Source organism: Micromonas commoda, chromosome 8 (genome assembly GCF_000090985.2).
Source record: "Micromonas commoda chromosome 8, complete sequence".
Lineage (NCBI taxonomy): Eukaryota > Viridiplantae > Chlorophyta > Mamiellophyceae > Mamiellales > Mamiellaceae > Micromonas > Micromonas commoda.
This window is the reverse complement of record NC_013045.1, coordinates 484,955-509,808: the sequence shown is the minus strand read 5'-3', so window position 1 is coordinate 509,808 and position 24,854 is coordinate 484,955. Positions and strand designations below refer to the sequence as shown.

Genomic DNA, 24,854 nt, shown 5'->3' with positions numbered 1-24,854 from the left:
GAAGGCGCTTGAGCAGGACCCATGGTGCGTCCCTGGCCGGTGTATGGCCCGACCCGCGCCACCCGATCTCCCCCCATTTTTCGAGTGAGGACAGCATCCGACAGGATCCGTTTGGAGAACCACGCTGCTTTCCGGCCGCTGGGTTGCCGACCCGAGCCGATCGACGGCCTTGTGGACCACGTGCTCGGGTCGCGGACCCCGATGGACACTAGTACTGACCCGAAACCCTCTCCTACCCAACCATCTGCAGTCTGTGACGTGGGAGGAGGCTCCCCTGAAGGGGGAGTCGCCCGAGGCTCGCTCCGGGCACACATTGACGGTGGTGGACACAAAGGCTTACCTGCTCGGAGGTACCGGGCGTAAGGATGGTAAGTGTCCGATCTGAGCCCTGCTGTATCGTGTAAGCCGTAGCGGTTCGCGCTGCGCTCCAGAGAGCGGCACGCACTGTTCGCGCGCACCCACCGGGCCGTTCGCCGGCGCCGATGGACCCACGGCAAATCTTGGCTCTCCCACCACACCGTACCTCACTGACCGTCGATTCTATTCCCATCCCTCACAGGCAAACCTTGCGTCTTTGGTGCGATGCACACGCTGGACCTGACCAATTCGGAGCTCCTGGTCTGGTCCGAGGTTGAGGGTGAAAGCCTGCCGCCGCGCTCGAGGCACAGTTGCGTCGTGGTGAAGCACTTCCTCGTCGTCTTCGGAGGTCTGAACCATCGTGCCAGATACGACGATGTGTGGATTTACGACACGAAGAAGAACGTGTGGCACGAGCTGAAGTGCGGCGGGGGAGCCGAGGACAGGCCCTCCCCCAGGGCGCACCACACCGCGACGATTGTTGGGAACCAGATGTTCGTGTTTGGCGGATACAGCGGCCACGGGAAGTCCTCGAACGAGCTCTTCGTGCTAGACTTTGGCACGTTTTTCGAGGAGATGGAAACCCCCGATGACGTAGATACCCCCAAGCCCGCGACTTGGTCCAAACCCGTGCTGAACGGCAACGGCCCGAGCCCGCGTTTCGATCACGGCGCTTCCTGGTTCCCAAACAAGTTTGTGGTCCTCGGTGGCCGCGATAACATGGCCATGTTCAACGACACCCACTTCCTCGACCTCGACACGATGACGTGGGTGGAGGAAGGCACGTCGGCTCCTTCGCCTTACACGATGGAGATTTCGAACCATCAGCTGAGCGCCATTGAGTCTGTGCCAAAGTATAAGATGTTCTGCCTCACTGGAAAGAAAGGCCAGAACGAGTACATGAACCACGTTGACGTGATGGACTGCGGCACCTTGGTTTGGAACACACCAAAAGCGATTGGTAGCCCACCTGTGGTGCGCGAGGACACCGCGATGGCTTACGACCCTAAGACATGCAAGGTGATTCTGTTTGGAGGTTGGAGCAACCGGTGGCTGGGAGACACCTGGACGTTGAACGTTTCGCCCATCATTGGTCCGCCCTATGCTTGCTCCAAGGTTGTTCCAGACATTGGCCCCGTGTTTGGCGAATCCGAGATTGTCATCCACGGTCTGCAGTTCAAGGAGTCGGACAAGATCGAAGTGTCCTTCAGCAGTGGCAAGAACGAAAAGATTGCGCAAGGCAAATTCGTCGACGAGCATACTCTCACTTGCCAGACGCCCAACTTTGAAGATTTCGGCGCACTCGAGGTCAATTTGCGGGTCAACATCAACGATGAAGGCTGGACTGTGAACAAGTTGAAGTTTAGGTACTTTGCCAACACATCCGCCGCGAACTGCATCGCGTACGGACCCGGTGTCAACTCGGATGTCACTGGCGTATATGGGGTTGAGATTCCGTTCTTCATCTGTGCCAAGGACACCTGCAACTCAAAGCGTACCTCCGGTGACGACGAGTTCATCGTCGAGGTCACCAACGCTGATGATCCCAAGGCACCCCAGGGTTCGGTACGCCTCGTCGACTACGACAACGGCACGCACGAAGTGTTCTACACGGTCCCCACGCCGGGACGCTATCGCATCGATGTAGGCTACGATGACCTTGGCGAGCCACAGGAGATTATCCCCATCCGCGGTTCCCCCTTCTACATGAACTTCGGAGACCCTTGGACGTATCAGCGCACGTCGGGTCCCGCGCCGCTCAAGCGCAAGCACGGTGCGCTCACATCGGTCGGACCTCAGCAGGTGTGCTTGTATGGTGGCGACGAGAACGGGGTCAGCGTACTCAGGACGAAGCAAGATGGGTGGACCTGGGGCACGGCTCCTGTCAATGGCCAACCCGAGCCGCGCAAGGTCCAGGGTCAAGATTCGGCCGGTGGCGGTAAGATGGTCGTTTTCGGCGGTACCACTCTCGGTGCCAAGGGTGAAGAGCTTGGAGACCTGGCCACCTTCACGGCTGACCCGGACGGCGTGTCGGGGTCATGGAAAATCATCGACGGGATCAAAGGCTACGTGCCTTTGCGCCCACGCCATGCGAAGGATTCCGGATCTTCGGCTGAAGGCTCGCCGCAACAGGGCGAAATTCGCGAATCAGAGGCGTCTGCAAAATCAGAGGTTTTCCTGCCGATGGAATCTCCTGCCCCTGCTGAGGAACCCGAGCTCGCCGATGTAGTTGAAGAATCCGAGCCTCCAGCGCCTGCTGACGGCGAGCCACCCGCGCCTGCTGACGGCGAGGAGCCACCCGCGCCTGTGGCGAGCGGGGAGCCTGCTGCTGATGGCGAGGCTGAGCCTCCTGCTGAAGAGGCAACTCCTGCTGATGGCGATGCTGAGCCTGCCGCTGATGGCGACGAGGCGAAATCCGCCGATGGCGATGGAGCTGCTTCCAGCAAAGGTGAAGGTGCCGGAGATGAAGGAGCAGGGAGTGTCAGCACGCCTGCTCCAAGCACTCCAGTGCGACCGCTTTCACCTGAAGCCGCGGGCGCCACACAGCCAGTTGTGCGCTCAGCTCCCGCCGTTGCCATGATGGGTCAGAGCAAGGTTGTGATCTTTGGCGGTGAAACAGAAGGCGAGGACGGGAAAGTTAGCCTTGAGGACTTCCTCACCGTTGACCTGAACGCCGGTAGACTAAGGTGGAACGAGGTCCCAATTGAGGGAGACATGTTTCTTCCGCGCAAGGGTGCTGCAATTTGCACCGTCGGTGATGTTGTCTACATCTTTGGTGGTATTTACAAGGACGAGGAAGAAGACAAGGAGGTGGTTCTTGACGACTTCGTGATGCTCAAGCCCGAAGGAGACGTGATGGTTGCGGAGTTGATTCCTCTTCAGGGATCTGGCATCCCGGATGCACGTGCGTTTGCCATGATGGAATCTGTCAGCGACTCTTCCCTGATGCTGTATGGAGGAGTGAACGAGAACCCCATCAACGACGCATTCATCTTCGATTGCAACAAGCGCGTTTGGAAGCTGATGTACCGCGCCGACCCTTCCGTATGCGAGCCCACTGGCGCTCTGGCGACGGTGCACGCGGGAAAGCTTTTGACCGTTTCGTCCACGGGTGGCAACCGATTCGACGTCGTGGCGACACTTGATCCTGACTTGTCGGACAACTTCTCTTTTACTAGCTGCATGAAGAATGGTGTGTCCAAACAGCTCGATAAGTTGGAGAAATTCTTCAACATGACAGAGGGTGCATTTGGCATGGCCGATGACTCCGAGAAGTTGAAAGAATCGTTCGATGTCCTCATGAAGGTCATGGGGGCCTTGTTCGACGCCAGGACGCGCAAAGAAGCCATCGACCTCGAGCTCGACTGCATTCATGAGACCCTGTTCATGCTCAACAAGGCCAAGATACCCACGACAGCCAATGACAAGCGCCTAGAGGAGGCTAGATTGCAGTGGGAGGCGATCGCAAATCTCACTCCTGAAGTCAGGGAGGCTGTCAACCCTGTCCAAGAGGCCCGCTCTGAGGGCATCAGGAAGAAGATCAAGGATGGCACCGACAACGCGGCTGCCTACCGCAAAGAGTTCCTCGAGAGTCCCATATTCAAATATGAGACTGGTTTCAAGGGTGCCTATCCGTTGCTCGATGCGGCTCGTACCAAGCTGGTCGGCCTCGATGAAAGCGTGAAGGAGCTCACTCACCTAGCCAACATGTTTGAGTTCCCGGAGGCTGTCGAGGAACTGACTGCGTGTGTAGCTGAGTGCCACGAGGATCTTCGCAACGCGAAGGATGTGTGGGACTTCTCTTCTCTCGTGGAGGTGCAGTTCACAAAGTGGCGCGCAAACCTCTGGGACGACATCAACACCGAGGAGATGGAAGATCAGACCAAGGCATTCCAGAAGGATTCCAAGACGCTGCCAAAGAAGATCCGCGACGCCGATTGCTACAAGGGCCTGGACGAATCCGTCAAGAACTTCCTCACCTCCGTGCCGCTGGTTGCCGATCTGCGCTCTCCGGACATGCGCGACCGACATTGGTCGTCTCTCATGAAGGTGACCGGCACGGAGTTCACCATCGACGAGAACTTCAGCCTCGACAACCTGCTAGCACTGGAGCTGCACAAATTCGCAGACGAGGTTGGCGAAATTGTCGATTGCGCCAACAAGGAGGCCAAGATGGAGGTGTCCCTCAAGAAGCTCGACCAGGTTTGGGCCAAGGTGGAGTGGGTGCAGATCAAGCACAAGGATACCGATATCAACACCATCAAGCTCGGCGAGGAGGACTTCGAGGGGCTCGAGGACAACCAGGTCATGGTCCAGGGCATGATGGCCAACAAGTACATGAAGACTTTCGAGGAACCCATTACCGGCTGGAACAAGAAGCTGATGATGGTCGCAGACGTGAACAACATCATGTCCGAGATCCAGCGCACGTGGGCCTACCTCGAATCGCTCTTCATCTACTCCGACGAGGTCAAGAAAGAGCTCCCCGAGGCGGCGGCTCGATTCAAGAAGATCGACTCGGTGATCAAGAGCATCCTCAAGGAGGCGTGCGCTACCAAGAACGTCGTCAATTCTGCCTGCAAGGACGGGCTCTACAAGGAGCTCGAGAATCAGCAGGGCGAGCTCGAAAAGTGCGAGAAGGCTCTTGCCGACTACATGGAGTCCAAGCGACGTGCATTCCCGCGCTTCTACTTCGTGTCCACTGCTGACCTCCTCGATATCCTCTCAAACGGAAACAACCCGGTCAAGGTTATGGTCCACATGAACAAATGTTTCCAGGCCATCGAGAAACTTACCTTGGACACAGAAAACCCCGGAGCGGGCAGGCGTCCAAAGGCGAAGGCTATTATATCCTGCGTCGGCAAGGAGACGATCCCCTTCAAGAGCGAGATGGGCCTCGACGGCAAGGTTGAAGAGTACATGAACCTGATCATTGACAAGATGAGGAGCGAGCTCAAGCTTCACTGCTTCGATGCGATGCAGGCGTACAACAACCCGAAGCCTCGACACGAGTGGTGCTTCGACTGGTCCTCTCAGCTTGGTTTGGTGGTTAACCAGATCTATTGGTGCTCGGAAGTCGAGGAGGCTTTCGACAAGATTGCTGCAGGCGACGCCGGTGCCATGAAAAAGTACAACGAGCAGCAGGTTCAGCAGATCACTGATCTCATTGCCACCACACGTCGCGACCTCGACAAACCATCTCGACAGAAAATCATGAACATGATTACGATTGATGCCCACTCTCGTGACATGGTCATCGGTATCATCGAGAATGGTGAGACCAGCAAGAAGTGCTTCAAGTGGATGTCACAGCTGCGCACCTACTGGGATGCGGATATTGACGATTCCGTTATCAAGATCTGTGATGCCTCGTTCCCTTACGGTTACGAGTACCTCGGAAACGGTGGTCGTCTGGTCATCACGCCGCTTACTGATCGCATTTATATCACTGCTACGCAGGCGTGCTGGTTGTCCATGGGCACCGCACCCGCTGGCCCAGCCGGTACCGGCAAGACGGAGACATCAAAGGATCTCTCCGCGCAGCTTGGAAAATCGATGTACGTGTTCAACTGCTCACCGGAGATGGACTACCGCACCATGGGCGATATCTTCAAGGGCTTGGCCGCTTCCGGCTCTTGGGGCTGCTTCGATGAGTTTAACCGACTTGTTCCTGAGGTGCTTTCGGTGTGTTCTGTCCAGTACAAGTGTGTCACGGATGCGCAGAAGCGCAAGGCTAACATGCCCGGCCGTGGTCTTGAGTTCGTCGACAAGGAAGGCGTGAAGCACGATGCGATCCAGAACTACAAGTTCATCGCCGCGGATGGCGTCGAGATGCCTCTTGAGGAAGGCTGCTCGGGGTTCATCACCATGAACCCGGGTTACATCGGTCGGGCTGAGCTCCCTGAGTCTCTCAAGGCCCTGTTCCGGCCAATCACCGTGATGGTGCCGGACCGCCAGCTCATTATGGAGAACATGCTCATGGCTGAGGGTTTCGTTGAGGCAAAGATGCTCGCAAAGAAGTTTGCGTCGCTCTACTACCTTCTGGAGGACATGCTTTCACCGCAGACCCACTACGATTGGGGTCTCCGTGCCATCAAGTCCGTGCTCGTCGTTGCCGGCTCTCTCCTCCGTGCGGAGGAAGGTCAGGACGAGTCAGATGTCCTGTTCCGTGCCCTGCGCGATTTCAACATTCCCAAGATCCTCGCGGCAGATATGGTCATCTTCATGGGTCTGCTGAACGATTTGTTCCTCGGCGTCGACCCCCCTCGTAAGCGCGACATGAAGTTTGAGAAGGTCATCGAAGAGACCACCGCTGAGATGGGCCTCACCGTTGAGGATGATTTCATCCTTCGTGTGGTCCAGTTAAGCGAGCTCATGGCGATTCGCCACTGTATCTTCTTGATGGGTGTGACGGGAGGTGGACGCACCGAGGCGTACCGCGTCCTCGCGAAGGCCATGCAGAAGGGCGTAAACGTGCCAGAGAAGGAAATCGTAAACGATTATCTCCGCCCGAACAACAAGAAGAAGGTTGTCATTCGCGACATCAACCCCAAGTCCATCTCCACCCAGGAGTTCTACGGTTACGTGAACCTCTCCACCCGTGAGTGGAAGGATGGCATGATGTCATACTACATGCGTGAGCTTGCTACCATCCCCGACGAGGACCCCAAGTGGATCATCCTTGACGGTGATCTCGACGCGAACTGGATCGAGTCCATGAACTCCGTGATGGACGATAACCGCCTGCTCACGCTGCCCTCAAACGAGCGAATCCGTCTCTTGCCGCACATGAAGCTCATCTTCGAGATTCGCAACTTGAAGTTTGCGACGCCGGCGACGGCTACTCGCGCTGGTATTCTTTACATATCCGAGAAGGTGCAGTGGAAGAACATGATTACCTCCTGGATGAAGCGGGTTGTCCCTGATTACGCTGTGAAGGCGAAGTTCAAGGACCCGAACCAGCCTGCGCAATGGCTCACTGAGCTCGTGGACAAGTATCTGCCGGACACCATTTTCGAGATGAAGAAGTCCTTCCAGCACATCACGCCCTTGGAGACTATGAACTTCTGCACTACGTTGGTCAATATTCTCGAAGGGATGCTTAAACCGGAGAATCTGAACTCAAAGGCTACCCAGGAGGCTTTCGAGACTTACTTCGTGCTTGCCTGTGTGTGGGCGTTTGGCGGAGGCCTCGCACCCAAAGATGGTATCGATTACAGGCGGAACTTCGACAAGTGGTAGGTTTACGTCTCTTCTCTCTCCCCCTCTCTCCCCCTCTCTCCCCCTCTCTCCCCCTCCCTCCCTCTCGATTTCTAACTGGAACACACACATGCGGGTTTGACTCTAACGACAGGTGGAAAAAGAAATGGACCACGATAAAGTTCCCCAACAAGGGCTCGGTGTTCGACTACTACATCAACGCAAAGACGGGAGCATTCGCCCCGTGGGCTGACCTGGTATCGGACGTGGCATATGACTCTAAGCTCACCCCAATGACATCTGTCTTTGTACCCACAGCAGAGACATCCTCGTTCACTTATTTCCTCGACATGATGCTTGAGCTACGAGCGCCCATCATGTTTGTTGGCCCTGCCGGTACCGGCAAGACTCAGTTGGTAAAGGGCAAGCTTGCTTCGCTGCCGGAGGGCAACATGAGCCTGAACATAAACTTCAACTACTTCACCGATGTCATCTCATTCCAGAAGATCCTTGAGTCCCAGCTGGAGAAGAAGGCGGGTGTCAACTACGGGCCCCCCGGGAACAACAAGCTCATCTACTTTGTTGATGATCTCAACATGCCAAAGCTGGACCCTTACGACACCGCGATGCCCATCTCCCACATTCGCCAACATCTCGGCTGGGGACACTGGTTCGATCGCGCGAAGCTCTCTCCGAAGGTGATCCACAACACCCAGTACGTGGCGTGCATGAACCCCACTGCCGGTGCTTTCGTCATCAACCCGCGCCTGCAGCGCCTGTTCATGACCTTAGCAGTAGACTTCCCTGGCCAGGATTCGCTGATGAAGATCTACGGCACGTTCCTCAACGGTCACCTGAAGCATTTCAATGCGGATTGCCAGGAGCTTGGCATGAAACTGATCCAGGCTTCGCTGGCAAACCACGAGAAGGTTGTGCAGAGCTTCCGCAAGACTGCCATCAACTTCCACTACGAGTTCACCGTCCGCCACCTCACGAACGTGTTCCAGGGTCTCCTCTTCTCCACCCCTGACAACTTCAACAACGTTGCGAAGCTGTCCAAGCTGTGGTTGCACGAGTCAGAGCGTGTATACGCCGATCGTCTCGTCAGCGCCAAGGACCTTGAGACATACAACAGGAACGTTGTCCAAATTGCCAACAAATTTTTCAAGATCCCAGGCATCGACGACTTCTATGCTCGTGAAAAGGCCAAACCTCTCATCTTCTGCCACTTTGCTGGCGGGGTCGAGGAGAAAATCTACAATGACATCGCGGAGTACTCCAAGCTGCAGAAAATCCTAGAGGACACGCTCGCAGAATACAACGAAACTAACGCTGTGATGGATCTCGTGTTGTTCGAGGATGCCATGAAGCACATCTGCCGTATCAGCCGCATCATCTCCAACCCCGGTGGCCACGCGCTTCTGGTCGGCGTCGGAGGTTCGGGTAAGCAGTCCCTCTCGAAGCTCGCTGCTCACCTGTGCGGCATGACGACGTACATGATCGTTATTTCTGGATCCTACAATGTCAACTCCCTCAAGGAAGATCTTCAGAAGATGTACAAGCGTGCCGGCCTCAAGGGTGAGGGAATCCTCTTCCTTTTCACAGACTCGCAGATCACCGATGAAAAGTTTTTGGTGCTCATCAACGATTTATTATCGTCGGGTGAGATTCCTGATTTGTTCCCATTGGAGGACAAGGATGAGATCATCAACTCGATGCGCGGCGAGGTGAAAGCGGCGGGTCTGAACGCAGACAACCGTGACACCTGCTGGGATTTCTTCATCCAGAAAACTCGCGAAAACCTGCACATGGTGTTCACTTGCTCGCCTGTCGGCGAACAATTCCGCATCCGCGCGCAGCGCTTCTTGGCTATGATCAACTCCACCGTCATCGACTGGTTCCAGCCTTGGCCGGAACAGGCACTGCTTGGTGTATCCAAGCGCTTCCTCGGCGAGCTCGATCTGGGCACCGACGAGATCGCCATGGCTGTCATGGAGTTCATGCCTTTCAGCTTCAACCTCGTGGGCAAGATGAGCGAAAAGTTCAAGGAATCTGAGCGCAGGTACAATTACACCACGCCCAAGACATTCCTCGAGCTGATCAAGCTGTACAAGAACCTCCTTGCTTCCAAGCGCGAAGTGACTGAGGGACAGATTGACAGGCTTGAGAACGGTCTCGAGAAGCTGATGAAGACCCAAAAGGATGTCGACATCCTCGTCGAACAAGCCAAGATCAAGGCGGTTGAAGTTGCGGATAAGGTTGCGTCCTCTGAGACGTTCGCGGCTCAGGTCCAGGTTGAGAAGGACAAGGCGAACGTTGAGAACGAGGCGGCTCAGGTTGAGGCTGAAAAGTGTTCGGTTATCCAAGAGCAGGTGTTGGCCAAGCAGGTATCCGTGCAGGCTGATCTTGATGCGGCGGAGCCGCTGGTCGATGCTGCGCTCGCAGCGCTCGATACCCTCAACAAGAAGGATCTCGGCGAGGCAAAGTCTCTGAAGAAGCCCCCTGCTGGTGTCGACGACATCACTGCCGTCGTTGTCATTCTTCTCCAGAACAACCCGAGGGATAAGTCATGGAACGCGGCAACCAAGATGATGAACAATGTTGAGCGATTCATGGAGACCCTCAAGGGTTTCAAGGATCAGATTGACGCTGGCAAGGTTCCCAAGAAAAATGTGGACGCGTGCCGCCCGTACCTTGAGCTCCCGCACTTCAACAGGGACACGATTTACAACAAATCTCGTGCCGCCGCCGGTTTGTGCGAGTTTGCCATCAACATCATTAAATACTACGATGTGATCACGATGATCGAGCCCAAACGTAAAGAGCTTGCCGATGCGAATGCTCAGCTCGACGAGGCGAACGCGACTCTCCAGGCGGTGCAGGACAAGGTCGCTGGACTCAACGCCCTTGTTGCCGACCTTGAACGCCAGTTCAACGAGGCTGAGGCGGACAAGAATGCCGCCATCAATGAAAAGGAGAGGCTCGAGATCAAGCTCGGCCTGGCCACGCGTCTCGTGAATGCGCTCGCTGCATCCGGAGAGCAATGGAAAAACGACGTCGCTCAGCTAAAGATCGACAACGGTTTGCTTGTGGGAGACTGCCTCTATGCGGCATCATTTGTCACATACAATGGACCGTTTACGGCAAAATTCCGCACGGAGCTGAACACTGCGTTCGAGAAGAGACTGATGGAGAACAACATCCCGATGACCGAGGGAATCGACGTCCTTAAGGTTCTTGTTGATCCGGCTACGATTGCCGGCTGGGTCAGCGAGGGTCTCCCTTCTGACCGCACCTCTGTCGAGAACGGCACCATCACGTGCAACTCCGAGCGCTGGCCCCTTATGTGCGACCCGCAGCTTCAGGGTATCGCCTGGATCAAGGAGCGTGAATCCAAGAACAACCTTCAGGTTGTTCGCATGGGCGCGGCGAAGACTGTCGACATCATGGAGAAGGCGATCGAGGCTGGCCATTCCGTTCTCATTGAGAACATGGGTGAGAGCATTGACGCAGTGCTCATGCCAACAGTGACCCGCTCCACGTACAAGAAAGGCCGAGCTCTTTTCGTAAAGATGGGTGACAAGGATGTGGAGTATAACCCTAACTTCAAGTTGTTCCTTCACACCAAGATGTCCAACCCTCATTACCCCCCCGAGATTCAGGCTGAGACGACGCTCATCAACTTCACGGTGACCCAGGATGGTCTTGAGGATCAGCTCCTCGCGCTTGTGGTGAACAAGGAGCGTCCAGATCTGGAAGAGACCAAGACGGCTCTCATCATTCAGAACAACGAGTTCACTATTAAGCTCAAGGAGTTGGAGGACACGCTCTTGTTCAAGCTCGCGAATGCTGAGGGCGACCTCACGGAGGATGTTGAACTCATTGAGTCCTTGGAGGAGGCTAAGCGTGTCGCAGATGAGATTGTTCTCAAGGTGGAGGAGTCCAAGGAGACAGAGGAAAAGATCAACACCTCGCGTGAGAGGTACCGCGTCGCCGCGGCCCGTGGAGCATTGCTCTTCTTCATGTTGAACTCCCTCAACAAGGTTCACGCCTTCTACGCCTTCTCCTTGAACGCATTTGTGACGGTGTTCTCTCGCGGTATCGATCTTGCCCCCGGCGGGAAGAAGCGTGCGGTCAAGTTATCGTTCCGCACCGTCGCCAAGCGAGTCATGGGCAAGTTCGACTGGAACATGGACTTGCTCAAGTCGCTCATCCCGTCGGTGAAGGGCGGAGATCCCAGGAAGTCTGAGACGTCTGAGGAGCCGACAGAGGAGGCCATGGCCAAGCGCCTCAACGCACTCCTCGAGACGACCACGTACACCGTGTATAACTACACGCGCCGGGGTCTCTTTGACAAGGACAAGCTGATCGTCTCCACGCTTCTGACATTCTCCATCATGGTCAAAGACGGACTCCTCGAGAGCGATGAGTACAACGCCCTCCTGAAGGGACTGAAGTCCATGAGGGGTACGCCTTGCCCTGATGACCTGGCAGTTTGGATGACTGATGCACAGTGGGCGGGACTGTGCGGCGTGGAGGAGAAGCTCGCGGCATTTAAGGGCATCGCTCGCGACATGGAGAAGCGAAACGAGGAATGGGCGGAGTGGGGCATGCACGAGCTCGCCGAGACGGAGCCGCTGCCCGGAGAGTGGAACAAGAAGCTCACCGAGTTCCAGAAGCTGCTGCTCATCCGCGCCGTTCGCCCCGACCGCATCACCTCCGCCCTTTCGCTCTTCGTCGAAAAGACCATGGGCTCGGAGTACGTCAACCAGGAGGCGTTCGACGCGCGTAAGATGTTCGAGGAGTCTGGACCGTCCACGCCGATTTTCTTTGTCCTGTTCCCTGGTTACTCTCCGTCCAAAGACATCGAGAAGCTGGCGAATGAGATGGGCAAGTCGTCGGAGAATGGAAAGCTAACCATCATTTCAATGGGACAGGGTCAGGAGCCCGTCGCCGAGGCTGTGCTGGACAAATACACCCAGGAGGGTGGTTGGGTCTTCTTGGACAACGTCCACCTCATGCAGGGTTGGATTCCGTCTCTCGAGCGCAAGTTGGAAATTGCTGCAGAATCTGCGCACAGGGATTTCCGCTGCTTTTTCAGTGCGGAGCCCATCAACGGCGCACCCTTCGCCAAGATTGTGCCCGAGTCCATCCTACAGACGTGCATCAAGATATCCAATGAGCCTCCCTCGGATCTGAAGTCCAACATGCGTCGTGCCCTCGCGCCGTTCAGCCAGGACGTGCTTGATCGATCCACCACCGACGAGAAGAAGACGGTTCACACTGCTGTTCTCTTTGCGCTGTGCTTCTACCACTCGCTCCTCCTCGGCCGCAAGAAATTCGGCGTAGGTATCGGCATTGGCCTTGGATCCGGTCTCGGTTACTGCCGCGGCTACTCCTTCAACATGGGCGACCTCGTCAACTGCACTGAGGTGTTGTTCAACTACCTCGAGGGCAACGACAACGTCCCCTGGGAGGATCTCCGGTACATGTTCGGCGAGGTGTTCTATGGTGGACACATCACTGACGCGATGGACAGGCGACTCTGCATCTCCTATCTTGACGTGCTCGTCACCCCGGATCTTCTTCCGAGTGCGGATGGCGAGGCCCCGACTAAGCAGCTGGCTCCCGGCCTCATCGCCCCGAACCCCATCAGCTATGAGGAGCTTCAGAACGTGGTGGAGACTAAGCTTCCGCAGGAGACCCCGTCCATCTACGGTCTGCACTTCAACGCGCAGCTTTCGCTCCTTACATCCGAGGGAGAGATTCTGTTCAAGACCATCGACGACGTGCAGGGTGGCGGCGGCGGCGGCGGCGGCGGCGCAGTTGACATGGATTCCATCGTTCGTAGCGGAGTCAACAACATGTACGACTTCTGCCCTGAGCCCTTCAACCTCATCGACATTGAGAGCCGCATCGTCGATAAGAATCCTTACGTCGTGTGCGCGCTGCAGGAGGCGACCCGCATGACTGACCTTCTCAACTTCATCAAGCGCTCGCTGGAGGAGCTGACTCTCGGTCTTGACGGTGCGCTGAACATGTCTCCGGCGATGGAGGAGGTTCAGAATGGCATCTTCCGAAACAGCGTACCGCCGAGCTGGATGAAGCAGATGTCCAGCCGCATTCAGGAAGTGTACTCCTTGTCTCGATGGTTCAAGGACGTGCAGGAGCGTCACGCGCAGCTGGACAAGTGGACGGCGCGCTCAGTTGAGCATCCCAAGACTGTTTGGCTGCCCGGCCTTTTCAACGCCAAGGCGTTCATCACCGCCGTCCAGCAGGTGTACGCCCGCGCAAATCAGCTGCCACTCGACGTCATGAAGTTCCGCACCGAAGTGACTAGGATGCAACCGGGCGACATCGAGGAGTACTCTGACGAGGGCACGTACATCCACGGCCTGACCATGGAGGGCGCTCGCTGGGACCAGGACCTCGGCATGGTGATGGACTCCAAACCCAAGGAGCTCCGTTGCCTGCTCCCGGTGATCAAGGTTATCCCGGTCACTGCGGACAAGTACGACACGAATGGATACTACATGTGCCCTGTGTACATGAACATGCAGCGCGCCAACGTGTACTCCGCGCAGGTGTCCACATTCACGCTGAAGCATCCCGAGGATCAGCCTCCGGTGAAGTGGACGCTCGCGTCTGTGGCGCTGCTCATGCAGGATGAGCTCGCGTAAGCGAGACAGCCTGCTTTGTTACATATTGATCAAACAAGACGTAAATCCTTTCATCACAGGTTGTCGAACAAGACCTAGCCGGGTTCCTCGGCAGGTTGGTAGACTCTAGCAGGACCAAATTTTCATAGACCAAATTTTCATTTCTCTGACTCGAAAAGTTGTCTCGCGCTCGCATTGCCGCCTTGATGAGCCTGGCTGCCGTGTCAGATGCGTTGTTGGCACAAAAAATCCACCTTGCTTGGCTGTCTCGGCGAGATTTTGGGGATCGGCGAAAATAGACCGTGGTTTCACGGTTCAGGACCGATGTAGCATTCGCCGATGGGGGATGCCCGCCAATCACGACCCTCAACCATCCGTCCAAGCTGGCATCAACGCTTTATCTCCACCTCCGATTGGGTTCCGGGATAAAACTGCACCGGAAGCGATCGGATTTGTGGTGGATAGCGGGTTCCGGACCGCCCAGTCGGTCACTTCACGTCGTCGCGTCGTTCTATTTCCACGCACACAAAACCTAAAGATGGCCTCCATGACCATGTCCGCCGCGTGCGCGCAGCCCCTTGCGGCCCGCAAGTTCCAGGGTTCCCGCGTCTCCGGGAAGTCCGTCGTTCGCGCTGCCAAGCGCAACGTTACCGTCAAGGCTGAGCGTGACGGTCCCGTCCTCATCGGTCTCGCCGCTGACTCTGGCTGCGGCAAGTCCACTTTCATGCGCCGCATGACCTCCCTCTTCGGCGGCAAGGCCACCCCCCCCGAGGGCGGCAACCCCGACTCCAACACGCTCATCTCCGACTCCACCACCGTGCTGTGCCTCGATGACTACCACCTGAACGACCGCAATGGTCGCAAGGAGTCCGGCCTTACTGCCCTCAACCTCAAGGAGCAGAACTTCGGTGAGTTCACCTAAGCACCTTCCCAACATGTTGTGTCATTCAAATCCCCCCCGAGATGCGTGCCGGGATCGTCGCGTACCGCATGGGGCGACGCCCGCGCCACCGGGGTGGGCCTCATTTTTCCGCGATGCGCGCAATTCCCCTAGGGCTTATCCACTTGGCCAGGGGCTCGGGCTCCCTGCCCTCGCCGAGCCGGTGGTTCGCCTCGGGAACGGGCTCTTCATTGCCGTCGGGTCGGATCGTTTCGACCGTCATCGGCGTTGACGTGACGTCGGACGACACTCCGTGCCGCTTCATGGCGATCCCGAGGCTCACCCGGCGCCCTCTAGCTCGCGCCAGACCTCTCGCCCCTTGGGATATTCTCGATCGCAAATTCCGCCTTGTCAAAATTCCTCAACTGACCAGGCCCCCCTCCCCGTCCCCCCCCTACAGACCTCATGTACGAGCAGACCAAGGCTCTCATGGAGGGCAAGGCGGTCGACAAGCCCATCTACAACCACGTCACCGGCGTGTTCGACCCCGCCGAGAAGATCGAGTCCCCCTCCATCCTTATCCTCGAGGGTCTCCACCCCTTCGCCGACGAGCGCGTCCGCGACATGTTCGATTTCAAGATCTACCTCGACATCTCCGACGACGTCAAGTTCGCCTGGAAGATCCAGCGTGACATGGCCGAGCGTGGTCACTCCCTCGAGTCCATCAAGGCTTCCATCGAGGCGCGCAAGCCCGATTTCGACGAGTTCGTCGACCCCCAGAAGCAGTATGCCGACATCGTGATCCAGGTGCTCCCCACCCAGCTCATCCCCGACGACAACGAGGGCAAGATCCTCCGCGTTCGCATGATCATGAAGGAGGGTGTCGAGAACTTCGACGCCCCCTACCTCTTCGACGAGGGCTCCACCATTTCTTGGATCCCCTGCGGCCGCAAGCTCACCTGCTCTTACCCTGGCATCAAGTTCTTCTACGGCCCCGACACCTTCTTCGGCGAGGAGGTCTCCGTCCTCGAGATGGACGGCCAGTTCGACAAGCTCGAGGAGCTCATCTACGTCGAGTCCCACCTCTCCAACACCTCCACCAAGTTCTACGGTGAGATCACCCAGCAGATGCTCAAGTACCAGAACGGCCCCGGCTCCAACAACGGCACCGGCCTCTTCCAGACCCTCTGCGGCCTCAAGGTGCGCGAGCTCTACGAGCGCATTTCCGAGAAGGAGGTCGTCACCGCCGCTTAAATCTGCTGCACTGGGTGCTGGTGTTGGTTTAGTGGGTGTCTCGTGGCGAGAACGTCGTCTGGATCAAAGGTTGGTGAGCTGCTGGCGCGAAAATCCGACCAGAGTTCTCGATATGCTATTAGGAGAGCTGATGACGTCCTGCCATGAGGGGGTGGCAGCTGCAAGTTGGGCAGCTACCACATTGAACGGTGTATAGACAAGTAGCGTCGTGTATCCAACAACAAATTCTTTCAACGTGTCTCCGTCGCGTTAAAATCCCTGGCCAGATGGCCTAGCACTATCTCTCGTCTGCTCACACCCAGTCTTCCGCCTGTAAGCCTGAAGCCGTCGCACTTGGAGTTGCGCTCCCCGCGCCTCTACCCGCGGCACCGAGGAGGGAGTTCACCAATCCGCTCGCCCCGCCCCGACCCCCGCCGAATGTATGCGAGCGGCCGCGGGGAGGACCGTCGTCGGCGTACCCAACCATCTGCTGCGACTCCATCATCTGCTGCGATTCCATCATCTGCGACTCCCCCACGCCGCCGCCGATTCCCCCGACCATCCCGCTCGGCGTCGTATCCCCGGGACCCCTTCGACGCTTTCCACGACCGGCGCCTCCGGGTGAGGTCATGCCGTCTCGCACCGCGGCGACCGCCGCCTCCGTCTGCACCGGATCGGGAACCCGAAATCCGTCAAAGCCGTCGTCCAGTTGCGACTCGCCCCCGTCGAACATACCCGCGGCGACGTCGTCGATGAGGTTGGCCACCATCTGACTCCCGTCCGCCGGGTGCGCGGCCCTGCCGCCGGTGGTCACCCGTGGGGGCGGAGGCGCGGGAGGCTCCGGCTCCAAGTCGACGCCGACGGAAACCGGGCTTCGATCGGAACCGAGGTGCCGTTTCACGCCCGTCGCGGGTGCCGGAGCGGCGGTCGTCGGCGCGGCGATGGACTCGCCCCGCCTCGGCGTGGACCTCGCGCCAGCCTTTGGCTTGGGCTGCGCCGGCGTCTTGGACACGGGCCGCGTGGACCTCCTCGTCGACGGGGGAGCGCGCTGAGATGTTTGCGCCGCGCGCGAGGTGTCGCGTTGGACCGCACTCCCGACGAGGTTGAGAGCGCCGCGCTGCGACCCACCGCACACGTTTCCTCCCCCAATGTCGATACCCGCGGAGCGACGGCGATCGGACCCCTTAGCGTTCGTGGCAACCGGTGGTGGCGGTGCCTCTTGCGTGTCGCCGCCATCCGTCGTGAACGCCCCCGCCCGACCGTCGTCCCCGTTTCGATCGTCATCCGACGGCGGCGGCGGGGGCTTGAAATCTCGCTCTTCAACCTTGCGTCCCGCCTCGATGCACGCGTGGAGCCACTCCACGGTCACGGCGTGCAGTCCCCATCCGACTGCCGCCTCGTACTTCTTTCCCTCTGCGTAGGGGACCACGAGGTGGGTGTTCTTGTTCCTGCCAAGCCTCTCTGTGTACTTTGCGCCCAGCAGGTGGCACAGCATGTTCACCGACGACTTGACGTCCTCGTCATAGAGGGAGGTGCTGATCCTGAGTCCATGCATGGAGTCGAACGGCGCGTCGCAGGGCAGCGGTCGACAGGCGGGGTTGCCGCCGCGGTTACTGTCGAGAGGAACGACATATCCGAGCTCGCAGGATATCTCCAGCCAGTGGCAGGTGACGTGCCGCCTCCTCTCGGATTCGGGCGCAGAGTTCAAGATGGCTCGTTCCTCCCTGGTCGGAGCAGCTGGACAGACAATGTACGCGGACGACGCCGCCTTCTTCTTCGTCACGATTCCCGAGCCCCTGGTCACGATTTCGCTCGCGGCTTCCTCCTCTTCCCTGCTCAGCAGCGGACTCAACGTGATGCGCATACCCTTGAACACGGTGGAGTAGTCATCCCCGTCAACCCCGAGTCCGTTGGTCTCCTGGATGGCGACTGCCGTCGCGGGAAGATCCGTCGCCGTCCCCGGGTCGAACGAGCAGCCCGGATCGGTCGTCGCGGCCGTCACCCTGGCCGCCGCGGGAGACAGTGGCTGATGATACCGAGGCGGCATGTTCTGATCGGCGAGGTCGACTCTGTTCGCGGCGGCGTCTTCCTCCGCCGCCGCCGCTTTCGCAGCCTCCGCGGCGAGCGCTTGGCGCGTCAGCGGGTTGGGCGACGCCGGTCCGCTTCGCCTGCGCCGCCGTCTGTCCGCCGCTTCCGTCGCCTTCGACGCGGTCGCCTTGCTCGTTTTCCCCTTGTCGTGCGTCGACGCCGCCTCCTGGCTGAGGATCATGCTATCCACCCGGTTTATCCCGCCACCTTTTTTCGCCGGTGGCTCCCGCCGCGTCGCAAACAGAGCCGACGGCGCGGCGTGTTCCTCAACCGGCGCCGGCGCCCCCAGCGCCTTGGACGCGTCCAGCCAGGTGCTGAGCACCGTCTTATCCCGTTGATCGCGTATGTCCCTGAGGCTTCCCGCCGCCGCGCTGACGCTGACGACCACGTGCGTCGCCTTGCTCGCGTTGGAAGTGGTAAACGCCGAGCCGTGTCGCACTGCTTGCATGGCCCGAGCCCACTCCGCCGATTCCTTCGGGTTGCCCAGCTCGTGCAGGTACACCGTGCACCCCATCAAGTAACACGAGTCCCACGCCACCGCCGCGTCCGCAGCCTCGTCCGCGTCGATGTTCGCCCTCGACGCGGCAGCAGCCGCCTCCGGGGTCCCCTCAACCGGGAAACGCGCCTCGTTCGCCTTCACGCCCCCCGTCGCGCTCTCTGTCACCCACTCCCTGCTCACAATCTTGATGCCGTCCCACTTTTTCGCGTGCGTGTACTTCCCGCTCGTCGTACCGGACGCCACCAGATGCGTGCACTTGCCCTTGACCAGGTCGGACATGTACAGGCCCCCGTTCTTGGTCACCAGCGCCTCGAGCTCGGTGCGCTCATCTTGTGTATATCCCGTGACACACACGCACAGTCCGAGGAAAGCCTTGGGTATGTGGCCGACTTCCTCCACAGGCAGGAGCTCGCCGGCCTCGGCGCTGTCACGAAGCCATGCAAAGGTGACCACGGGCTTGAACAGCTTCACCGCGAGATCGTATTTCGGCGAGTTGGTGGTCTTCGTGACGCAGTAGTCGAACGGGCTCGTCGCGGTGAAGTCCGGATCTCCGAAGGTCGCGCCAAGCTTGTCGATGAGCGCCTTGATCTCGCGCTGCGATGGAAAGGAATGAATTGGAGGTGGGGTCAGGGGTGCTTCGAGGGGGTGGAACGGCGGGAAACATGGGTGGACCGGCCGTTGGGCGTGCCGAACGTCGTCTCCTCGCGCGGCAAATCGGGCACCCCTCCAAGTTGTTGTTGCCGGGCGGATCGCTCACCTTGTCGTTCGCATCGAAACCCGTCGTGATGATTATCGCACTCATGACCCCACACGTCTCGGCCCTGCGCACACGTGGCCCTGCGCGCGCACGGTGGCCCTCCGTCGGCGCCTCGCGCCTGCTACTATGCCGCTCCTTTTGAAAATCTGCGTTCGTTTTGCTGTGCAGCGTGTGCCTGACAGCTGTGCTGCTGCTAAACCTATTGAATCACCTCGTACGCGTGCTGAGGACCCAGACAGAGGAGGGGACGCAGCCGGGTGCACCGGACGTCGATACAATGTCCGTCGCTTTATTCGATTGCACCTCCGCGTACGACACCACCACCGCGGAGTATTCCGCGGTTGTCAGGGAGGAGGCAGCCAGGGCAACGAGGACTGTTTATGCCTCCGTGTTTTTCGGAGAAAACTACCTGGCGTGCGGAAGCAGCAGTGGCTCTCTCTCCGTGTTCAACTTGGATGACGTCCTGCGCGAGCAGAGGGGCAGCGGAGGGGGCACATCGAGCCCAGACCCATCGCCCCGCCCCTCGCTCGTAGTCCCCGACGCGCATCGCGGAGCTGTGTACTCGGTGATTGCGTTCACTCTGCAAGGATCGGAGATGCTCTGCTCCGCGGGGGAGGACGGGCGGAGCGTGCTGTGGCGAGCCTCAGACCTCATCGCGGCCGCGAACGCGAAAGCGACTCGGTCGGAGAGGACAGTGGCGGTGACCCCAGCGGGAGAGTTCAAGAACCCCCAGGAGAGCAAGGCGAGGGGCGCGTTAGGACCCGTCCCGGAGACGACGGCGCTCGCGGTCGATCCCACCCGAGGGACGCTCCTGTCCGCCGCGGGAGATGGCGTGTGCTACGGTTGGGACCTCGGCGAAGGTCGCGACGCGCCCGCGATGCGTCTGCGGGGGCACAACGACCTGCTGCACTGCGTCGCGGCGCGTGTAGGCGCGAACCAGGCGGTGACCGGGTCCGAGGATGGGACGGCGAGGATCCACGACCTGAGGTCCGAGACGTGCTCCCACGTCATCGACGTGTGGCGCGCCAAGGAGGGGAAAAGCGGAGGGCACGGGAGCGGCGCGTGGGTCGGGTGCGTCGCGCTGGACAAGGCTGAAAACTGGGCGGCGATGGGATGCGGCGGCGGTTGCATCACCATGTGGTCGTTTGCGGCGGGGGCTTGCGCTTCGAGGGTGCCAACCGCTGCGCCGCCGCAGGCGCTGAGACTGACGGGCCAGCACGTCATGGCGGCAGGGGCGGAACCCGCGGTGTACAGGTGGAACCTCGCGGGGGAGCAGATATCGAGGCAGCCGTGCACTCCGAAGAGCGTGTTCACGCTGGACCTGCAGCCTCAAAGGAGTTTGACCGCCGTGGGAGGGACGGGCGGAAGCGTAGACATATTCAGCGAGTTGGGCACCAGGGTCACCACCCTGAGGTGCCTTTGAGTGTGACTCGATGATTTCTTCGTGATACAACACACCGCTACGTTAGTCTGACTCCGCCGTCACGCGGGCGTCGCCACGCCACACACCGGCGCCGCCTCGTAGGCGCCGTATATCCCGACAAACTTATCATCCGGGTTGTAGAGCGCGTCGCAGTCGTACCCCTTCAGGTGCAGCACGTACCCGATCAGCCTCAGCGCGTGCACCGCGTCGAATTGGACATCCTTGACCGACCCGACGCGCCCGTAGTTGTCCACGAACGTCCCGTCCGCCCCGCACTCGGCGCACCGACCCGCGAGACCGCGTCTCCGAGTCGGGTCATCCGGCGCTCGCTCGTCAAACATGAGCGTCGAGCGGTAGGTGACGTTCGCAGCCGCGACGTCCGCCGCGTCCACCAGCGAGCCCGCCGCGGCTAGGAACGCGTCCACGTGCGCGGTGGCGATCGCGTGCGCACCCGCCGCGACGCCCCCGCCCACGCCCGTCGTCTTCCCCGCCGAGGGACCGCCGGACAAACCAGTCTTGACCCCGGTGAAAGACGCGCACAGCTCAGCCGCGAGCGCCGCCGCCGACGTGGACGTTCCCGCGGGTCCCATCTTGGGACCGCACGCGCTGCCGCCAGCCTTGAGCGTGGTCCTGCCCGCGGCGCAGGCGCACGAGTTCCTGTTGACGCCGCCGTCCGAGACTGTCGCCGCCGCGCCGTTCTCGCAGCTCACGCAGTGCCCAGAGTACCTGTACGACGCCACCGCGTTCGCCGCGCACGCGCCGCACGCCGCCTGCGCGCTCGCGCCGCACCCCAGCCCGTTCGTCGCCTCCGCCCTCGACGTCCACCGGAGCGAGTCGGCGCACGCGGCTGGAACGGATGCGGCGGCCACCGAAGCGTTCGCGCCGGAGAGGGCGAGCGCGGCGCACGCGTCGTGGAGGACGTTTTTGACCGTGGCGCGTGCACCGCACACGACGCCATTCTTATCCCCGCGCACGGTGTAAAGCACCCGGTTCGACGGTTCCATGCCCCCGGCGCCCGCGGGTGCGGTGGAGGACGTTTTTGCGTACGTCACCGGCGCCATCCACCATCCGAGCTCCGTCGCGCCCGTGGATTGAGCCGGGTTGGGCGCCGTGAACTTGAGCTCGTACCTCGTGTCCTTGGCCCAGCTGCCGGAGAGCAACGCGCAGTTGCCCGTCGGCCGGTTTAGCTCCGCGAGCGTCGCCGCGTGCGTCTGCCGCTCGGTGTCGGTGAGCGTCGCGTCGGAGAGCTTGGCGATGTAAAAATCGGTGTCGTTCTTGCGCGTCGCATCCGTCGTGGACCACACCGGGTCCTGGAACACGCCGGCGAGGCTGGCGCCGGTGGAATCCACGGCGAGGGTGTCGTATCGTCGCCTCATGTAGGTGGAGGCGTAGTAGGCGTCGGTGCCGAGGACGTCAGCGGCGACGCCCGTCTCCACGGCGCGATGGTTCCATGAGGTCGCGCCACCAAAGGCGCGCAGGTCGGTGGCCGCGCTGCTGGTCACCGTCTGCGCGTTGCCGGACACGAACTGCGAGCCGCCCTCCTCGAGCGCGTTCACCGTGAACGACGAGCGGTCGAACCTGTGGCCCGTCGCGGTGGCGCACAGCAGCACGCCGTTCGGGGCGACGCCGTGGGGGGTGGAGAACTCGAGCGTGACCTGGTTGTCGACGGACCACGCCAGGTTGCTGTACAGCATGACGCTGCACACGGCGCCGGAGAGCGACATGGTGAGCGCGCGTCCTCGACAGATATGCGAAGGATGCCGCGGCGCTCGTCCTTGTGGCTCCGCGCGCGCTCTCTGCTCTCATCGACACCAAGGCTGGGGTGACATTCAAAAAAGCTCTCAACGGTCGTCAGGAAAAAACATTCGCTGACTGTGAAGCAGGCGGATACGTTGTATGAAGGTATAGTTAGAAAATCGCAATTGGCGTTAAGATCTTTAACTGGCAGTTGGAATCTTTTTCCTTCCTCTCGTTTGCTCTGAATGTGCTCGTGCGATCGAAAAGCGACTTCCTATTTATCCCGATCGCGGCCCTCGCCATACCGAGCGACACCCCGAGATGGCCGCTCAGATCGCCTACGCCTCCGCGCGCGCGCCCATTCGCGTCCGCGCATCCGCCTCGGAGCAGAGCGCCCGCCTCATCAGGCCCAACGCCGTCACCCGCCCGGCCCTTCGCGCCGCGCCGCGAGTCGGCGGCTTCTCGGGAAATGTGATGGCCGCAGCGGCTGAGCCCGAGCAGATCGAGAAGTTCCTCGACGGCCTGAAGTACGACGACAAGGGCCTCGTCGTCGCCATTGCCCAGGATGTAGACACCGGCGCGATCCTCATGCAGGGATTCGCCGATCGCACCGCCGTGCGCAGCACGATCACCAAGCGCCAGGCCACATTTTTCTCGCGATCGCGGCAGGCGCAGTGGACCAAGGGGGAGACCTCCGGCAACTTCATCTCCGTGAAGTCCATCCACCTCGACTGCGACAAGGACTCCCTCATCTACCTCGGCGTCCCCGACGGCCCCACGTGCCACACCGGCGCGCACACGTGCTACTACAGCCAGGTTGACGGCGACGACGGAGCCGCCGCGGTGGAGGGCGGCGGCAAGCACGGCCAGGAGGAGGCGCTCACCACCCTGTACGAGCTCGAGGAGACCATCCAGAAGCGCAGGACCGAGGCGGTGAAGGAGGGTGACAAGCCGTCGTGGACCCGCAAGCTGCTCGACAACCCCGAGCTGCTGTGCAAGAAGATTCGGGAGGAGGCTGGCGAGCTCTGCGAGACGCTCGAAAACGACGAGGGCAAGGAGCGCGCGGCGAGTGAGATGGCCGACGTTCTTTACCACTCCATGGTCCTGCTCAATCTGCAGGGCGTGGGCATGGAGGACGTGCTCGCGAAGCTCAGGGGCAGGTTCGGCACCAGCGGGGTCGAGGAGAAGGCCAACCGGCCGCCCAAGTCGAAGCAGGCGCACAGAACCGGGTAGGCTGCTAGCAACCCGGGGTTGCTCCGCGCAGATCAGTTCACCTTTGAAATACTACACCGCCATCACTTACTTAATGCTAATCTTAGATCGTCGCGCTCGCGTCCCCTCAGTCGTAGTCGGGTATCTCCGGGTTCTTATCCTTGAGGTGTTTCGACTCGTACGACGCGTACAGGTAGTACTGGTACACGAGCGTGGGTATCGACGGCATGAACACCTGAGGGTCCACCCCGAGTAGCTCCTTCATGAACGGCGCGTTCTCCTGGATTGTGCTCGCCATCACGTGTCCGCCGGGCTTCAACAGCCACCTGGCCGTCTCCGTATACTTTTCCCAAACCTCACGGGTGATGAACGGCGGGTCGATGATCACCATGTCGAACGTGCCCTTGAGCTCTTCGGCACCCTCGAAATCGATCGGCTTGTTGAAGTCGTAGCACACGTACCCGGGCTCCTTCTGCCACTGCGTGTCGAGGTCGAAGCACCACGACCTGGCGCGGACTTCTTTACTGAGGGAGAAGTACACACTCGGGGTGGAGAGGAACGCCGCGCGGGTCTCCGGCGCGGCGCAGACGTCCTCCACGTCCCGCGCCATGGCCGAGATGGTCCGGTTGCTATACCAGTACTGGTTCAAATCCTCAACCTCCTTCGTGGTGCTCAGGAAGCGATTCTTCTTGAGCTTGTCCCCGTCGCCGTCAGCCCCGAAGGCCCCCTTGTCGGCAAACACCATGGTGCGGAACCTTTCTCAACCTCGCCGAGCCCCTCGTGACTCTCTCTCTTGTGGATGGGCGATT

General features: G+C 59.8%; 7 protein-coding genes across 7 annotated transcripts; 4 read left to right on the top strand and 3 right to left on the bottom strand.

Moving 5' to 3' along the window:
• Nucleotides 1-249: 249 nt before the first annotated feature.
• ODA-DHCA (dynein alpha chain, flagellar outer arm) lies at nucleotides 250-14,385 on the top strand. The gene is made up of 3 exons (XM_002508139.1): nucleotides 250-368; nucleotides 560-7,525; nucleotides 7,876-14,385. The coding sequence occupies exons 2-3, from the start codon at nucleotides 583-585 to the stop codon at nucleotides 14,235-14,237; spliced, it is 13,305 nt and encodes a 4,434-aa protein (XP_002508185.1). The 5' UTR covers nucleotides 250-368; nucleotides 560-582; the 3' UTR covers nucleotides 14,238-14,385.
• A 335-nt stretch (nucleotides 14,386-14,720) lies between these two features.
• Nucleotides 14,721-16,584, top strand: PRK (phosphoribulokinase chloroplast precursor). The gene is made up of 2 exons (XM_002508138.1): nucleotides 14,721-15,124; nucleotides 15,557-16,584. Exons 1-2 carry the CDS (start codon nucleotides 14,755-14,757, stop codon nucleotides 16,348-16,350), a joined length of 1,164 nt encoding a protein of 387 aa, XP_002508184.1. The 5' UTR covers nucleotides 14,721-14,754; the 3' UTR covers nucleotides 16,351-16,584.
• Nucleotides 16,585-16,642: 58 nt separating this feature from the next.
• Nucleotides 16,643-19,718, bottom strand: MICPUN_60649 (predicted protein; the record flags this gene model as incomplete). Its single annotated transcript, XM_002507848.1, has 2 exons — nucleotides 16,643-19,510; nucleotides 19,674-19,718. 2 exons carry the CDS (start codon nucleotides 19,716-19,718, stop codon nucleotides 16,643-16,645), a joined length of 2,913 nt encoding a protein of 970 aa, XP_002507894.1.
• A 232-nt stretch (nucleotides 19,719-19,950) lies between these two features.
• On the top strand, nucleotides 19,951-21,096 carry MICPUN_60648 (predicted protein; the record flags this gene model as incomplete). Its single annotated transcript, XM_002508137.1, has 1 exon — nucleotides 19,951-21,096. The coding sequence occupies one exon, from the start codon at nucleotides 19,951-19,953 to the stop codon at nucleotides 21,094-21,096; it is 1,146 nt and encodes a 381-aa protein (XP_002508183.1).
• A 59-nt stretch (nucleotides 21,097-21,155) lies between these two features.
• Nucleotides 21,156-22,820, bottom strand: MICPUN_101854 (predicted protein; the record flags this gene model as incomplete). The annotated part of the gene is made up of 1 exon (XM_002507847.1): nucleotides 21,156-22,820. One exon carries the CDS (start codon nucleotides 22,818-22,820, stop codon nucleotides 21,156-21,158), a length of 1,665 nt encoding a protein of 554 aa, XP_002507893.1.
• A 487-nt stretch (nucleotides 22,821-23,307) lies between these two features.
• On the top strand, nucleotides 23,308-24,066 carry MICPUN_84451 (predicted protein; the record flags this gene model as incomplete). Its single annotated transcript, XM_002508136.1, has 1 exon — nucleotides 23,308-24,066. One exon carries the CDS (start codon nucleotides 23,308-23,310, stop codon nucleotides 24,064-24,066), a length of 759 nt encoding a protein of 252 aa, XP_002508182.1.
• Nucleotides 24,067-24,112: 46 nt separating this feature from the next.
• MICPUN_108760 (predicted protein) lies at nucleotides 24,113-24,826 on the bottom strand. The gene has a single exon (XM_002507846.1). It carries the CDS (start codon nucleotides 24,788-24,790, stop codon nucleotides 24,173-24,175), a length of 618 nt encoding a protein of 205 aa, XP_002507892.1. The 5' UTR covers nucleotides 24,791-24,826; the 3' UTR covers nucleotides 24,113-24,172.
• Between the last annotated feature and the right edge of the window lie 28 nt (nucleotides 24,827-24,854).

What these genes read in the sequence shown, in the direction of transcription:
- PRK (XM_002508138.1), top strand. Translation starts at nt 14,755, where the DNA reads ATGGCCTCCATGACCATGTCCGCCGCGTGCGCGCAGCCCCTTGCGGCC. An exon ending in CCTCAAGGAGCAGAACTTCG is followed by an intron (nt 15,125 to 15,556) that starts GTGAGTTCACCT and finishes CCCCCCCTACAG; the next exon opens with ACCTCATGTACGAGCAGACC.
- ODA-DHCA (XM_002508139.1), top strand. Translation starts at nt 583, where the DNA reads ATGCACACGCTGGACCTGACCAATTCGGAGCTCCTGGTCTGGTCCGAG. An exon ending in GACTTACTTCGTGCTTGCCT is followed by an intron (nt 7,526 to 7,875) that starts GTGTGTGGGCGT and finishes TTGTACCCACAG; the next exon opens with CAGAGACATCCTCGTTCACT.
- MICPUN_108760 (XM_002507846.1), bottom strand. Translation starts at nt 24,790, where the DNA reads ATGGTGTTTGCCGACAAGGGGGCCTTCGGGGCTGACGGCGACGGGGAC.